Source organism: Salvia splendens, chromosome 2, assembly GCF_004379255.2.
Source record: "Salvia splendens isolate huo1 chromosome 2, SspV2, whole genome shotgun sequence".
Lineage (NCBI taxonomy): Eukaryota > Viridiplantae > Streptophyta > Magnoliopsida > Lamiales > Lamiaceae > Salvia > Salvia splendens.
In genome coordinates this window covers 703,995-721,362 of record NC_056033.1, presented here as the reverse complement: position 1 = coordinate 721,362, position 17,368 = coordinate 703,995, and the positions used below count along the sequence as shown (strand labels likewise).

Genomic DNA, 17,368 nt, shown 5'->3' with positions numbered 1-17,368 from the left:
GAAAGATATGAAATGAAGTATAAAAATTGGTGATATATATAGAAGAAAATATAAAAAAAATTAAAAAATGAAAATGTGTGCATCGTCCGGACCTATCCTCCTTACCCCCGCAATGAGGCGGAGGATAGGCCGAAGGATGCAAAAAATGGTCATTGTCCACAGAGGATGGAGATCGCTTGGGGCGCGGAGCTGCAGTGGAGGACGATAGTCCGCCCCACTGTGGATACTCTAAACTTGAGATTATACTCATATAGAATGATTGGGTTATGGTAAAAAGAGGGTAAATTTCAAAAAAAAAATCACAAAGTTTTGTCAATTTTTTTTATTAATTTTGTAATTTTTTAAAAAGGCTGATTATGTCATAATTTTGATAATTTCAGTTTCCTTATATTGAATAATTCTAGCATGCTACATGTTTGAGTTTATTGACAAAACGTTTATATGTATAAAAATCAAAGATGCAGTTGACTCGATGTATTACAAGATATGGTTGAAGTAGGTAAATGTTTTGTCTACTATATTTCGTTTGTCTCATTATACGTACATAACTTCTCTTAAATACTACATTATGGTACAAATGAAAAAATGTCAAAATTATTACAATTGATCATATTCTTTAAAGTTACAAAATTAATCAGAAATTGATTGAACTTTGAAGTTTTTTGAACAGAACGCCTAGCAAAAACTACAAATCTTAATCTCAATATACAAACCACAAATCTTACTCTCAATATGTAAAGTTTTATACTTGAGATGTAAAGTATAGGTGGTCAACGTAAACTGCAAAGTAAGAAGCTCGTAGGTTTTTACTTCAACTTAGATTTTTATACTATGAAAAATGAAGTTTGGTTGGGTCCAATCAAAACTACCAAACCACAACTCCACATATTTCCAGTAGATCCATTTTGACCGAGTCAACTTGTGACTTAAACTCTAACTACTTGTCCTATCTTAAACTTCAACTAGAACTAGAAGTCTAGAACTAGTCATTATTGCTCTCTCTCTCCATCCCATCTCTATGTTGACTTTCTCTCTCTTGCATCTCAGCTTATCTTTGGGCGTAGAAAGGGATTTGAATTTTAAAAAAAGATTAGGTGTCTCTGCAATAAAACCGGTGGGATGTCTGTTGTGATAACCAGAAATCCGACCAGCATGGATAAGGTTTGCTACTGCTGCGTATGGAAAGAGGGCCGAATTTTGTACAAATACAGCATCGGCAACCATGAGATCGACAACATGGCCGCCTTATGCTTGGAATCCATCCCTCCTTACCACAGATCCTACTCCCAAACCATTGCTTCTTACACTTTCACCAAGCGCCTTCGTCTACTTGGCCATTCTCCGCTGCCACACTCTCACCAACTCCCACCTGCTCGCCTTCCTCCACAGCCTGAGGGATCAGTTCACAAACATCGCCTCATCCACCAACACTCTTGACAACGATCACTTTGCGCCAGCCGCCTGTCGCTTGGTGGCATCCTTAGAGCGGCTCTCTGAGGGCGGAGGGCCCACTTGGCCAAACATGAATGGGGCCGAAGCTGCTGGCACTTCTTCCACCAAAGCACCTCTCCTTGCAAGGCCCTGCAAACAAGACAAGTGGTGCCGGCAAGTGAGGACTGTTCTTGCCATTGATGCTGCTGTCTGTGTTGTTCTTCTTGTGATTTGGTTAGTCATATGCAAAGGTTTAGAGTGCATTCGTTGATATAATATGATTGGAGGCTTTTGCATTTTCATATACATTAGGTGGGGGTATGTACATATGGGATAATATTATCCTCTGAAATAGTTAGTTGCAAATGGTTATATAATCCACTTGGGAAGAGTAGTTATGAGCAGTCTGAAATTCAACAAAATGGATATGACTACAAACATGATTTCGCTAAAGATCTATCGATCCCACTCGGAGGTCTGAGCTTGACGGACCACCATACCCACACTCGAACCTGAACCTTGAGGGTTACCGCTAAAAGGGAGCTTTGCCACAGTTTTGTCCCAGCCCATGATGTGAGGCAAAGCAAACTGCACCAAGAAGATGAACCAAACTAAGCATAACAATGCACAAATCAATAGCATCATATTCATAGGCTGCAGTAACCAGGAATTCTCAGTTTTGTTCTAATAACTACACACCTAACAATCAAACAATGCGAAACAAAAAGATTAATTTTGAACTAAACCAAGCGTTGAAGCATCAAAATGCTTAGATCTGTAGTAGACAAGATCAACTAGTAGCTAAAGAATCCTTTACTATCAGAGGAACTACAGTCTACAGTCCATGCTAGTTCTATATTTGAGTTAATCTACAGGCCATCACCAAAATGGAAGGATGCATCTCACTATACGCAATTCATACATGTTCGCAAATAAGTAGATAACAAGAATAAATACTAGTAAAAGATAATGTCGTACAGAGAAAGCAGTCCGCATGACAGCAAACTCAGCTGCAGTGACAGGAACAACAAACCGATCATTTGTGTTGACAGTATTGTTGACAACACCTGCAAAGCAGCACATCCATATATCCACTCAGTAACTTCAGGTATTCCTATTGCACTTTGTTCAATATTAAAGATCAAACAAGTTGTCAAGTACAGATGGTAGAACTACCAAGTAAGGGACTGACTATGTTCTACATCATACCAATCACACCATTTGGCTACAGTCATCGACTTCATGATTTGTTTGCACAACTTCATAAATAAACAGAACTATTTACTCTGCCCAAAGAAAAAGAAACCACTTACTCAGAGAAACAAAGTAACCACTACCATCAGCATGTGCTTTAATTGATAGACTCTTTCTAACTTGACCTGCATTACTGTGGAGTGTAGATCAAATTGCATTTAATATCACAACTAAACTAACCAAAAGATGAAAAAACAGGGAACAAAAGCTTGCAAAATATTCAAACGCAAACAAACCAAATAAAAAAGCAACCTTGATAGCATTGATGGGTCATGGAAGAATTCACATGAATCTTTTGGACCCAAATTGATCAGGGACCCAACTTCCGTGGCGGACAGAGCAAATTTCTGTAGTATAAGGAATAACATATAGATAAGCCACTGACCAGTCCAGCAGTACAAATTTAGAAAAAGCATACAGATCAAGCAACAATGTCACCTGAGTCCTTCCATAACAAAAGGTTTGTAAAATCAGTAATAAAAGTACCTGCCTTTTCTCCCAATCATATTTGCGTTCACCAATTGAGGGCCAAAATGTTAACATGATGACACCACGGCGTTCAACTCTGTAATCCCCAGTCTACAAACGAAGGATCCAAATTACAGCTTCATAATAGAGAACAAAAATGGAATACATATCACGAAAACAACTAAGGTTTGTTATTTGATATCATACTTCCAATTTAGTAAACTTGGGTAGAAGGGGATCAGCTGACAGTGCAGCTTTACCCTTGTAAATTGAATAAGGTGCAAATATTCTAGCTGCAGGTTTCACCAAAAGCGAAAACATTAGTAACAGAGATTGAGAAAAAAGGGGTCATTGTAAAGCTGAAATTGAGTGTGATACCACCGGGCTCGAAATTCGCCGTGGCAGTAGACATCCATGCCTGGGTAGCACTGCCACTCAATAATTTGAAGTCAGTAGGATCTATACCAAACATACCATGTGCAACAACAAGCATAACTATATTTTTTTCTAAATGAAAGTGAACAGCCGCACAATCATAACTAGCTAACAGCAAACCAATTCATGAACATGAAAGCTAGACCTATCAGGCTTAGAAACAGAAAGGAAAAACAAGTAGAGAAAACAGTGCTAGGTTCTAACAACGGCATTTCTGGGTTTGGTAACTAAAATTTGTGACTAGAAAGGAAAATGATCGTTCTAAAGCCTAGAGTGAGTATAGGAGAAAGTGATGATCGAATTAAATAAACTAAAGCGACAAATTAGGGATATTTCATGGGGGATTCGGCTTATAGTACGAAATCAAATGAGAAATTGATAAGAATAACGCAGGGTTTACCTTGAGGAGCGCAGGAGCTGCCTTGACAGCTTCAACATCTTTCTTCACGAAATCGGAGAGGGAGAGGGAGAGGGAGAGGGAGAGGGAGAGAGAGTTCAACAGGTGGAGGTGGAGGTGGAGTAGCAGTAGCAGTGTGAACGCGGGTTTCTAGAGGAAATAAACCTAAATGAAACATCCGAGTGCGATTTCCCGCTCCTTTCACGTTATTCTAGGCTTTCAAGGCCCAAAGCCCATCTACCCTCGCCTATTTTAGTTGGGCCGGGCATAGAATAGGGATGCGTTGCGGAGCACCAGGCTGGACCGCATGCCTCTTTCAAATTTTTAATTTTATTAGTAACTTATTTTATATCTATAAATACAACATATAACATCAAAAATTTCATAATTCCACCCATAGTAACTCTCTATAATATAATATCGATGATACTATGAATATAATATTCGCAGCCAAACTAAGTGCGACGACATATACAACATAAGGTTGCTTTACGAAGGGCTACTGCAAGTATTCACCAACCAAGAGCATATGTTTACCGAGAACAACGCGGTTGATTGGCAGGGTGAACTAGGCAGTGATTTTAGCTTGGGAGTAGCAAGCGAGCCCAAAACTCAAGGTGCGTCTCTAGAATTTCGGAAAGTCCCAAGTCAATGGGCTCAACCCTATGCTTAAAGAATAAGCCCATGACTATCTGCAAGCTGAACTCATTGAAGAAATTTGGACACTACATTAACAAATTTTAAATTTGTTTATACGTACTACTATTACTTAATTTTTATAATCTTGTGGACTGTGGGCTCAACCCTATGTTTTCAAAGTTGGTGGAGACTTTATATCAATAATTTCACTCAACTATATACGGTATCTACATTAAAGGGGTTTGTTGGAAGTTGGAACCGTGTTGTTAACGTTAAAGAGAAAAACATAAAATAGGATGCGTACAACAGCATTGAATGAAAATATGAGCAATATTGTCTCAACCATATGCATTATGTTACATAATCCATCAGTAGTCGAATTAACAAGCAGTAGTCACTAGATTACTCAAACACAAATGACATAACATGTCTTCCCTAGCTTAAAATTACAAACCCAAGTCTTGAATTCAAATTTCAAAGTGCGTCAAGGGGAGGAAGAGAGAAAGAGGGAGAGAGAAGAAGACAGGATGAAGATGACCAGAGTCCTAACCATGGTTGGTGTCTGTTAGGGTAGAAGAACCCAAAGAGACCAAAAATATCTAAGGGTAACTTCCAATGCACTGAAACTCCTACCCCATTGATGGAGTTTCTTACAAACTAACTAAGCTTAGCTACCTAACAAAAACAGAATACTACTGTCACAAGGGCTTCAACTCCAATAGTTTGCCCCCATTTTTTTACATAAAAACACAACACTCAGACCCACCTCCTTTTCCCAAAAGAAGACAAGATCCACTACTTTTTTTGATAAAAACAAACAACACAGTTTTTCACCACAACAAAACTATTACTAGTCAGAGTTTTTCAAATCCTGAGACTAGCTAGAGTTAAAAAACAACAAAATCTGGGGCATCCTCTGCCCCATTTTCCTAATTATCTGCTAGTGCCATCTACAATTTAGAAAGGAAAAAAAAAAGAAAAGATATTTCATTTTGGAAAGATATATGAGCCATTCATTTCAAGATCAACATTTTTGAAAATGATAGTCGACTTAAAAGTTATTAATATATGATATGATCTGACAAACATGAATAAAAAGACTGTTTGTTCGGCCCCTCTCCTTGAGGGGCATTGATGGAATTGAAAATGTTTTGGTCTTTGCCGACCCACCAACTCTGCCTTCCTTCCCAAGTGAGGCGAGAGCTGAGATCGATCGATGCACATGCATGTGATTTTGCACTCTCTCACCTTTCCTAGTGAGAGAAGTGTGCTCCATTTCTGGATCAATGTAACTAACCCCTATGGGGGGCTCGTCCATGATAGAGGGAGAGAGAAATGTAGAAAGATAACCATGGTTAGGCCAAAGGTAGGATGAATTGAAAGAACGATCATGATCCGCATCTCTCAACGATGAGGTATTGGTGCGTGCAGACTCACGGTCACGCCTGCGGCACAGCAAAGCAGACTATCAAAGATATTAGTACACTACACATCATCATCATCATCAAAACTAGCATAATATTTGCAACACCAAATTACCTGATTGAAGTGGAGTTTGTGGCGCAAGGGATACAGGCGTTCCATAATGTGGCGGGTAAATGCCACTTGAGTTGATCGTTGAATACTGGAATAGGTGGTGGGGATACTGAACGCCGTACCCTTGGTTTCCAGTGTATCCCGTTGCTCCTCCGCTCCCCTCGCTGAAGTTCAAATAAGGGTAGTAGGCTGCAGCCGCAGCTGCAGCGGCACCTGAGACAAGCCCGCTGCTCCCAGATCCATACAGTGGATACTGTGCACTTGCTCCTCCATACACACCATAGTAGCTCTAGATCAAGAAATCATGTATTTAATCATTTTCTAGAAAAGAAAGGTTTTTGCATGCATCTTCAGCCCAATTTCAAACATTACATCATTCAGTCCAATTACCATCAGTCAAGCTGTGTAGATTCTTGTTCATTTAAAAACTGATATAATTTTTTTAAAGAGTTTGTAAGTAAACATTGTCAAGAATAGAAGGGTGTCCTTTTGTTGCATGGCATGTAATTTCATCGTAATAGTAACCAGAGAATGTGTGTCGAGTCGCAACTTCTGAGGAAGAGATTTCCATTGTCAAAAATGTAGTATCGAGTATAGATGAAGAAATGTTTTACTTATTAACTAGGAAAAGGAAGAGTAATGAAGAGAATTAAAAAATGGTCCGGGGAGTAATGTACAAACCGTGGGGTAAGCATATTCAGCCGAGTATGGAGAGAACCTGGGGATTTAGCCAAACAAAACAAGGTATTAGGATCTCATGCTGTCATTAGTATTTTAGTAACAGTTGCTAGAGTTAATTAAAGAAGCCATAACCCAAAACATAAATCAATAACTATCAATCATTTCATGTTCATCCAATGAGGTGTGTTTAGAGAGAGAGGAAGAAGATTATAATGGAGAGACTGAGCATGCGTTGGCCCAAGTATAATAACAGTGGATGCAGCATATAATGTGTGTGGTCCAACCTTATACGCCAATCGCAGAATGATGCAAGACAAGTGTCTTGCACAAGAAATTAAAGATAAAAGGAACAGCCATAATTGGATGGTAGTGATTTGGTTTCACCATGTGTGTGTGAGAGAGAGAAAGAGAGATAAACCTTAAAACCCAAACTGATGATTATATAAATGCACATGCATATGGTATTATTCTGGGCGTGAGTTGGCAATGCACGTGGAAATGTCCTCGAAATAGTAGTAATGATAGAGAGCATACACACCCATAGAGATTGTAAGGAATGCCTTGTTGAATGGAATAATGAGGGAAGGCTGCAGCGGAAGCGAATGCAGCCGCCGCTGCAGCGGCGCTCACACCACCAGCGGTCGCCGCTCCCTGAAATCCTCCCTGATGAAAACCCCCCATCACCCTTATGTTCCTCCCTCCGCCTGCCGTATAAAAATTGGATACATAATTAGTTCTTAGTTTATTAAAGAAAAAAGAAAGTAGGATTGAAAATGAAGAGTGAAGGCATGCATGTAGAGGATCAATCTTTAATTGGATAATGGAAATAATACAGCTGGGCATGTCAGTCGAAAGCAAAGGTAAAGAAATTACTCCTCACAAAAGCTAAAGGCATGTTGAGTGTCTTTCACAGAAGAAATGAGCTGTCATGCTTTTCTAAACATATCTTGGCCAACCCACACACACAGTGTTTGTGGTCAATAACTCATAATTTCCCAAGTCCAAAATGTTGAAGGTGTGATGGAGTTATCTCCAATTCAATTCCTTTAATGATGTGATTTATAAACTTAGGGTAAGTAGCATGCATAAAATAACAAGTTTTTTCCAATAAAATCTCATATATGCATAGAATGAAGAAAAGGAAGATGGATCAAAACAAGTAAAAGACAAAAAAAAGTGTATGAAATGAAAATATAGTATACCATGCTTAGGAGTAGAAGGCTTAGATCTCTGAACGCCCAGTGAAGCGAGATTGCAGTTAGCCCTCCTTCCATCAATGACTGGAGCTGCATCAACACAAGCTCTCATTGCCGCATCTGGTTCCCGGAAAGTCACCTGAATCACACAGGTAGCTCAATTAGATACACATCCATCCAATTCGATGTAATCCTCTCACGATCTAGAATCAATTAGATCCTCTCACTCTAGATCTCTCTCTCTCTCTCTCTCTCTCTCTCTCTCTCAATAGTAGTATATTCAAGTAAATAGAATAAAGCGAAGAAGAAGTGACATACAAATCCGTAGCCCTTGGATCTTCCGGTTGTCTTGTCGGTGATGACGACGGCCTCCAAAATCTCACCGAACTGCTCGAAGTACTTCTTCATGGTATCCTTCTGTGTCTCCCAGGCCAAGCCGCCAACAAACACCTTGGTGTAAGTGGTGTCTCCGAACTTTCCGGCGATGTTTGCTGCGGCTGTCATCGTCTCAATTTCTCCGGTGATGATCTCGGATAATCCGACGCTGTGGATGTAAATTCGAAGAGTGCGGATCTAGAAATGGACAAGGATGATGTGAGAGAGAGATGGTGGGTGGATTATGAAGCGTTGAAGGAAGGAAGGACGGCTGGGGGTGGGGTTGGTGGTGGTGGTGGAGGGGTTGGGAGGAGAGACAATTAGGTCAGAGACAGCAGGGAGGGAGGGAAAAAAAGATGAGGAGAGAGAGAAATGGAGGGAAGGGAAAATAAAATAAAATGAAAAAAGGTGGAATTGGGAAAAAAGAAGAAAAGGGAGTGTGATAATATTGAAATGAGTCCCCACCCTTTTTTAACATCCATTTCCCACTCGCACTACTTGTCTAACTTCTCCCTCCCTTCTCATTCAATTTTAATGTCAATCAAATGCCAACTACCCTCTAATTATCATCAAGAATATAAGGAATCTATAAAGTCTTTACTAATATTCAAAATTTGAACAACTGTTTTGTATACTTTGTTTCTAGACATGTTTCTATAGTTTCTATGGGATTCAATAAGAGTTTATTGCAACAACAACTAGATGGGCTTGGGAAGCAAGGTTTTGCCATGCTTCATAAACACACGACAATGCGCTATATTCTCTACGCGTATCTCAAGTTGCCTAATCAAAGGGGCATAAATGCTTGAGATGATTCTTCCACGCCATTGAAGATGCATATGGCATGAATATTTGAGATCGGTAACGACTCTTGACTTCAAATAGTTACTGTTATGTATGCATGGGGCAAGTTACAACTCTCAACATGCCTAGCAACATAGATTGCAACTTCCGTCCGACCATCATGCAAGAAGCAATGGTTCGATTTGGCAAGCGAAAACCTATTGCAAGGTGCGCCCATGGCATTTTTGGATTATTAAAAGTGAAGTCAGTCGGTATATGATTGTGATGTCAACACCCAACTCCAAATATATTCAATTGAAGTGTGTGTCAATACCTTCAATTAATGATCATTTTATGTTTACTTATATAATTTTTTTATCAATTATATACTACAAAAATTCAATTATGTAATTTTAATTTATTTTTTTATGAAATTCTTGTTTTTAGATTATTTGATATGCATTAAATTAGGATATATTGACAGGGAATTATAAAATAAGACAGTATTACACAAACACGAAATATGGTGCATAAATAGTAAGGGCAAGAAAATTAAGTACTCATGATAGGTGTGAAAATTTTCATAAATAATGCAATTGAAATAAAATTATAGTGCTATAAATTTATGACGCCACCTGGGACACACTTTCATGAGTGTTATTTTTTATGTCGAGGCTACTAGGCAAAACCATTTATAGTACTTTAATGTTTTTATTTTATAGATTATATAAAAAAATTATACTCCTATATTGGAGAAATAATTAATTCAACGGAGCTTCATAAATACAGAACTTAATTACACACAGCATAAAACTTTGAAGTGCAGCTTCCCCAAACTACTTATTCATATCCAGTTAGCTGACATCAATGCCTTCAATTTTTTATTTATTTTACATTTAGTACGTACATAACTAATCTTTGTAAAATCAGAAGAATTACGAGTTTGAACAGTCTTAAATGAATCCGGTTGAGCGATTCGAACATTTGAGGTAGTCCATTTTTGTTAAATATAATTGTAAAATGACTGTAATAACTGAAGTTGTTTATTTTTGGCAGTATTTGACAAATTATTAGTAGAGGAAGAAACAAATAAAATGATTATTAATTTTATTTGGATTTTGAGTTAATTAAAATCATTATACTGTGATTAAAAAATGGCGGCTGTAACGTAATTGCATGTTTGCAAATGTTTGTTTGGGACGCGCTGTAGAAGGCGGTTGGGGAGGTTTGAGGGCGGCTATAATTGTGTTTGCCATGGCTCAATTATCAATTCTACTAGGAGTAGTAGTAGTAGTATTTGCAAGCAAACCATATCACATTCTAGACCAATTTACTGATTGAGCATATTTCAAATCTCAATCTAAATTTGTATTGGATACTTAATATATTTGAATCATGAACATTTAGATCGAAGTTTCAAATTATTTCATTTTTTTTTTCAACTCAGCCCCTCTGAAATCAAGTGTGTTACTCCTGCGAGTAACTATTTCATTTTCTACATGTATATATAGAGGGATACTGAAGGGAAGCCTATAAGAGCATCCGCATCGCCATCTCGATACGGGCTCGGACTCGTCTCGGCGAGACGAGCTAGCATCGAGATAGCAATGCAGCCCTCCCGTCGCGTCGCGTGTCCCTCCGCCTTGATGAAGCTGGCAAGCTATGGCGCGAGGCGTGACGCCCACTCCCCGGCCCGTGAGTGAGCGTTGTCATGCTAGCGCAATAAATAATTTTATTTTAAAAATCAATTTTTCAAAAAAAAAAATTAAATCTACAATTTTAAAACGGTAATATTAAATTATAATTATGTGTTTTTTTATTTTTAAGATTTTAATTATGTGTTTTTTTGTTTTTTTAGGATTTTAAATTGTAATTTTCTTTTATTTAATGAAGTGTGTTTTTATTAATTGAATTTGTTAGAAATAAAAATAAAAATGAAATTAAATGAATAGTTAAGGGATGAGATGATTAAGAGATAAAGGGTTGCAGATGATGTCTCTTAGTTAAGAGATGAGGTAAAAAGTGCAGTAAGACCCATAAGTAGTTAAGGGATGAGGCGGTATTAAGACAGGGACGTGGATGGCCTAACACGTAACATCACTATCAACTTAATAAACAAAAAAGATTTTAAAATTTTAAATAATTAAGGAAATCAAATCAGTAACAGTAAAAAATTGAAATAATCGAAATTGACTAATTACATGCATTTTGAACCTTTTACTTTGAAATTAATAATTAACTAGTGTCACCCCCGTGCGATGCACGGATCGATTTAATTTCACTATAGTAAATTCATATTGTGAATTAATTAAAAATCAGATAATAACTATGATGCTTGGAATATGTCAACATAATTTCGAATTGACATTTTATATGTATTATGTTGACATATTTTATTAGCTATGTTTACATTAATCTGGCACTACAAAAATACGAAAACTCAATAATTTTTTTAAAATTTTGACATCGGAATATATGCAAATAAGGTCTCGTTAGAATCATTATAAAATTATCTTTAATTTGCTATATGTTGTGTGAAAAAATAATTTAAATTTAGATAGTTATATGCATTTAAACTTTTGAGATATTTTTAAAAAGTTTGTTATAACTATTTTATTGTTATTCACATTTTTTGTTGGATACATTGATACTCGCAAATGATGGATATTGGCCTTTGATTGAATATCTAATTTTTATCATTTATTTGTAGTTATCAATTTAAATATGAGTTAGCAATATAACACACCCCTGTAATATACATAGCAACAATTTAGTCTTGTAAAAAATAATGAAAAATTGATTAAATTCACAAATAATACCATACATAAACGTTGTTTGTGATAATAAAGCTAAAATTGAAAGTAAAGTATGTACGTATATCAATTTTAGAAAGATTAGAATTATAACAAAATAGATTATTAATGTAAAACAACATTCACGTAGACATATAAAAAGTAAGTTTATTAATATAATAATTATCCACTAATAGAGATAGAAATTATAAATTGTCGAGCTTCATTTCATTGCACTATAGTGATCCTATACACTAAAAACCCAAACCTCGAAACCTAAATCCTAAACCCTTAACTTTAGTAGAAATTATAAATTATCGAGCTTCATTTAATTGCAATATAGTGATCCTATATACTAAAAACTCAAACCTCGAAACCTAAATCCTAAACCCTTAACTTTAAAATATACTCATCAAGACCAACAAATGAGCCAAATATCAATGAAATTCTTTCTTTTGTTCCAGTTCAATTTTACTTTGTTGATCACTTATTCTATTTTGGGGGTTTTAGATCTGTATTCGATATCTTACACTGGGTTAGCCTACTTGATAATCCTTATTGATAGTGGAGGTTTTTTTTATCTGAATCTTGTCTGTAAATCTGTTTATATGCTCATATCAAGAAAGTGACTTTAAAATATACTCATCAAGACCAACAAATGAGCCAAATATCAATGAAATTCTTTCTTTTGTTCCAGTTCAATTTTACTTTGTTGATCACTTATTCTATTTTGGGGGTTTTAGATCTGTATTCGATATCTTACACTGGGTTAGCCTACTTGATAATCCTTATTGATAGTGGAGGTTTTTTTTATCTGAATCTTGTCTGTAAATCTGTTTATATGCTCATATCAAGAAAGTGCTTTACAATAGGGCTATGTGAACGGTAAATAAAAAAATCTTGCTTGCATTCATCCAAGCATTTAAATGAAAAGGTTTTTAAATCAAATAACATAAATGACTATTGAAATATCAAACGTTAAATATTAGAAGTGATAATAAATTGATTTAAAAGATTTGTTCTGTTACATAACTTGTGTAATTATTTATTTTGGAAATTATGAAAGAGGACGGTTGGAATTGAGAAGGTCAAGATGCCATTTAAATGTAAAAAAATCTGTGTGAATGAATTTTACATTGCATATGCTACTAAATTGGGGAGCTTTTGGCTTGTCATTTAATCAAATACTAATAATATTGTAACTGAAGAAATCTTTTAAATAAATTTACTATCACTTCTAATATTTAACATTTGATATTTCAATAACATTTATGTTATTTGATTTAAAAACCTTTTCATTTTAAAAATTTAAATCCTAAACCCTAAACTCTAAACATATATCTTAATAATTGGAAAAACATTTTTGACTTTCCTCACTAAGACATAGCAGTATTTTATAGCAATTATATGCCCGACCCATTGTATTTCCTTCAAAATTGTATTATGAAATTATTATGCGTAAAAGTCAGAGTATAAAATAATTCATCATTAAATATAACCTATAAATAGTGATTAAAATATTTTTGATATCTAATGCAAAAACTACAAACACAACAATATATAATCAAGAACACGTGTACTTCATTAGTGAAACAACGTTAATAAGAAATATGGGTCTCATTCGATTAATTAATTGAAATGGAAAACGATATCATTGTGCAAAATCTAAAATGAAGAAAATATATAAGAATTAAAAAAAAAAACATAAAACTCAATCAATTTGACATTTAAATAACGCAAATACTCCGATATATTTTGACTATAATACTTTTGGATCTCTATTACAACTTTAAAAAATTATACTAATATTCAAAATATCAATATAAAATAATAAATCACAAATTATAACGTTAAATGCATAAAATATCTATGACCATAAAAGTAATAATCATATATGAGTATGAAAACAATTTGAGTATGATTAATTATTAAAATATTACTATAGATTTTAGCTATACCAACATATTGGGAGACCATGATAGTAGTAGAAGCTCTTCACATCACCATCTCTCACACTACTCTCATTCTACTTCCTCCTTCACTACCGTTGCAAAAGAACTATAGTCAGCCACCGAGTACTCAGTTCTTAAAAATTTATAGATAAATGGTAATTCCCCCGATCACAAAATAACCGAGTGAATGAATTGAGGATGAAAGCAAACATTATTAATACACAAATAGAAAAAAAAAATCCATCTTAGTAGAAAACTAATTTTGTAATAAACAATAGTGTTAAAACTTAAATAATAAAAAAACAAATTTAGCCCACTGAACTTAAATAAATAAATACTACGACTACTTAACCCTAAACTAATTGTTTTATGCTTCTAATTTTCTTCTCCATTTCTTCAGTGTTGGTCTTCTTCCTCATGTAGTAGGCACTTCATTCTACTATTCACTATACCATTTTAAAAAATAATCTATCATACAAAAAGGGAAACTCAGTATAACCATTCATCTTGCTTGCCTTGAATGTGACTTTCGTTCTTTCTTTTTTAATGGATTGGAGGTGAAATTGTGAATTCTGATCCTGAAATAGAAAAGTGTGTAAAGTTTAAAGAACATTGAAATCATAATAGTGATCCTAAACCCATAGACTATATTAACAGTAGTGTATTATAAAATAATCAACAGCAAAAAAATACATTGCATAGTAATATAAAAATAAATAATGCATAGAACCATGGAAAATTAGAGGTGATATTGTGAATTTAGGATGCAACAAATCATATGAATAGATCACTGGAGAAAAATAAGTCTCCAATCACAAAATAATTTAGGGAATGAATTGAGGGTTCAAAGCAAACATTATTAATACACAAATGAAAAAAAAATCATCATGTTAAAAACTAAATTTATGTTGAAACAACAATGATGCAGAATTGGAACAATACCTAAACCCGAATTAGAAATCTGCAGAAAGTTTAGGGAAGAATATAGTGGAAAAAGGTAAGAACATGTGGATTGCAAACTACCAAATGTCATATATTTATAGTAAAAAATATAAGCCTCTTTCAAAACCTTTCACTTTATAAGAAAAAAAAACGTTTTTAACTTCCCAAATTCAAAACCTATAAATTTGCACCTTAAATATGAAAAATTAATTGGTGTTTAAGGCTTCATAAAGACACATAAATTATTCCCCCAATATCTTGTAATGTAAAAAATATACATAAAGTTAAGTCATTAATAATTTGATAAAAAAATATTCAATTTCTATGATCAGTGGCATCATATTCTTTCGGTGCTAATAATAATTGATAATTATATATACTAATTAACTATGAGTGATGGCCATTAACTCAACCCACCATGTTTAAAAAACATACAGAAAATTAAATCAACAATAATTTGACCGTCAAAATATTTAATTTCTATAATAAATAGAATAGCATCATATTGCTTTTACCTGATAATAAATAATAATTATATATACTAATTAACTTGATTTTAATGGTATCATGATTACATTTATATGTATATAAAGAAAAATTGACGAGGCGGTTTTTTAAATTTGACTATTTGATAGAAATAAAGTTCCTAATATTGAATGTATTGCCCAAAATTTATAAATATTTAAATTTTTACTGTAAATTTATAAATATTTAAAATGATATTGATATTTAACTCATATTTAATCATGATGGCAATCACCATCTAATTAGAGGCTCACAATTTAATTATGATGGTATAACATTGGTATACCTGAATATCAAATAATTTATTTCAAGAAAATGCTTATAATAGAGGCTCTGAACCCTGATAGGAGATGAACGATCATTACAACCCAAGAGAGTGGATAATTATGACAATTAATTCATAATTTATATTTAAAGATAGAAACTGCCGGATGAATTTAAAATTGTGCTTACCGAAATTTAAGGAGTTCAATTGAAAGATTTAATAGTTTTTCTTAATTGCATTTACCTCCATTGCTCAAAATTTTTATTCAAAAGGTCCCAAAACTCAACTTTTATATATGTATAGATTATATACGATCAGATTTGCAAATCTAATAGTTTAAAATTTGTTATATTTAAGTTATGATTTGATCACACACATCTACATATAAATTTACTTGTGGTTTGATTGTCACATGTATTATACTTTCCTAGCCACATGTAGCAAGTATTTTGATGGTTTATGACATTAATTATGATCTTGGCTTCGAGAATTGACTCTGGGTTTTAGTACTCATTAGTGTTAACAGTAATGTAATAAATGAATAAATTTCCAACTAACAATATGTGTCACGCTACCTTTAATTGGCACAAAATGAGTTTATCCAAAACCAAAGTATTTCTTCCAACATGATTTATGGTATATCATATTCATGGATAGAAAATTAATATCATGCTCGCAGTCTTATGCCAAAATTAAAAGTCTATGTTTCATATTTGAATTTTGACATGGTTGATATGCAGCTATATATATGATGGAGGGGTTTTTTTAGTGTTGTTGCGGTTGGAAAACATACATCAAATTAAGCAAGTTGCAAGTAAAAGAAGTCAATTAAATCCTTGTCATCTCACAAATAATAAGTATTTTTTTTCATTCTTAATTATCTAACAACTTGATATATATGTTGACAATCATATGGAGTATTATAAAAGATGGAAAACACGATGTTAATGTAGATAAGGTTTTGAAGAAATAAGAATGATAATAAATATATATATACTTGCTTGAGTGCTGCTGTTTCCACAAAATCAATCAAATATTAAACTATAAATTATATTTTTAAACATTAACCTCTAATATACGAGCCTAAATTAACTAATCATATAATACGACAGTGATTGGAGGAATATAAATGATGAATAAGGCCCACTTTTAATTGATTAAATATATAAACCAGTTCGTAGTTTAAGAATACTAATAGAGCTTAATTATGGGCAATATGGTTATGTTTGGTTTACAATTTACATTTAGCCACTAACCAGGTGTAGCTGATAATGAGGTTTCAAGGTTCTGTGGTTATGAAATTTGTCCACTAAATAGTGTTTGGTAGCAGATTCTTAAACCATGAAACTGTTGTTCAAGTTGTTTGGTTTAATTATGTATCATAAGATAAACCAAATGATATGATATACTCCCTTCTTCCCCGAATAAGAGTCGCTAATTTCCTTTATGGGTCGTCCCCCATTAAGAGTCACTCTTCATTTTTACCATAAATGGTAGTAGGTCCCACATTCCACTAACTCACTCCACTCACATTTTATTATAAAATCAATATAAAAAAGTGGGTCTCACATTCCACTAACTTTTTCAACCAATTTTTCTTTACATTTCTTAAAACTCGTGCCCGGTCAAACAACGACTCCTATTAGGAGACGGAGGGAGTATAATTTTAAACCCGTATCACTATTCTATTGACTAAA

General features: G+C 34.2%; 2 protein-coding genes and 1 pseudogene across 3 annotated transcripts; 1 reads left to right on the top strand and 2 right to left on the bottom strand.

Annotated features, from left to right (window-relative positions):
* The first annotated feature begins 891 nt into the window (after positions 1-891).
* LOC121759024 lies at positions 892-1,825 on the top strand (annotated as a pseudogene).
* On the bottom strand, positions 1,771-4,160 carry LOC121759016 (single-stranded DNA-binding protein WHY2, mitochondrial-like). The gene is made up of 8 exons (XM_042154505.1): positions 3,989-4,160; positions 3,532-3,581; positions 3,361-3,446; positions 3,172-3,264; positions 2,938-3,032; positions 2,745-2,818; positions 2,410-2,498; positions 1,771-2,019 (listed from the first exon to the last, which is right to left on the bottom strand). The coding sequence occupies exons 1-8, from the start codon at positions 4,024-4,026 to the stop codon at positions 1,888-1,890; spliced, it is 657 nt and encodes a 218-aa protein (XP_042010439.1). The 5' UTR covers positions 4,027-4,160; the 3' UTR covers positions 1,771-1,887.
* A 775-nt stretch (positions 4,161-4,935) lies between these two features.
* Positions 4,936-8,803, bottom strand: LOC121781688 (RNA-binding protein 24-like). 2 transcript variants are annotated; one of them, XM_042179396.1, is made up of 6 exons: positions 8,356-8,803; positions 8,044-8,176; positions 7,380-7,545; positions 6,842-6,878; positions 6,164-6,449; positions 4,936-6,069 (listed from the first exon to the last, which is right to left on the bottom strand). In XM_042179396.1, exons 1-6 carry the CDS (start codon positions 8,539-8,541, stop codon positions 6,029-6,031), a joined length of 849 nt encoding a protein of 282 aa, XP_042035330.1. In that variant the 5' UTR covers positions 8,542-8,803; the 3' UTR covers positions 4,936-6,028. The 2 variants fall into 2 exon arrangements, with proteins under 2 accessions (XP_042035330.1, XP_042035333.1); XM_042179399.1 differs by having other exon boundaries at positions 4,936-6,089; positions 8,356-8,801.
* Between the last annotated feature and the right edge of the window lie 8,565 nt (positions 8,804-17,368).

Coding starts and splice junctions, on each gene's coding strand:
- LOC121759016 (XM_042154505.1), bottom strand. CDS start 4,026: ATGTTGAAGCTGTCAAGGCAGCTCCTGCGCTCCTCAAG. Junction 3,582..3,988: donor CAGCTCCTGCGCTCCTCAAG/GTAAACCCTGCG, acceptor ATTGAGTGGCAG/TGCTACCCAGGCATGGATGT. Junction 2,819..2,937: donor GACCCATCAATGCTATCAAG/GTTGCTTTTTTA, acceptor TACACTCCACAG/TAATGCAGGTCAAGTTAGAA.
- LOC121781688 (XM_042179396.1), bottom strand. CDS start 8,541: ATGACAGCCGCAGCAAACATCGCCGGAAAGTTCGGAGACACCACTTAC. Junction 8,177..8,355: donor GATCCAAGGGCTACGGATTT/GTATGTCACTTC, acceptor TGTGTGATTCAG/GTGACTTTCCGGGAACCAGA. Junction 7,546..8,043: donor GCCTTCTACTCCTAAGCATG/GTATACTATATT, acceptor TTTATACGGCAG/GCGGAGGGAGGAACATAAGG.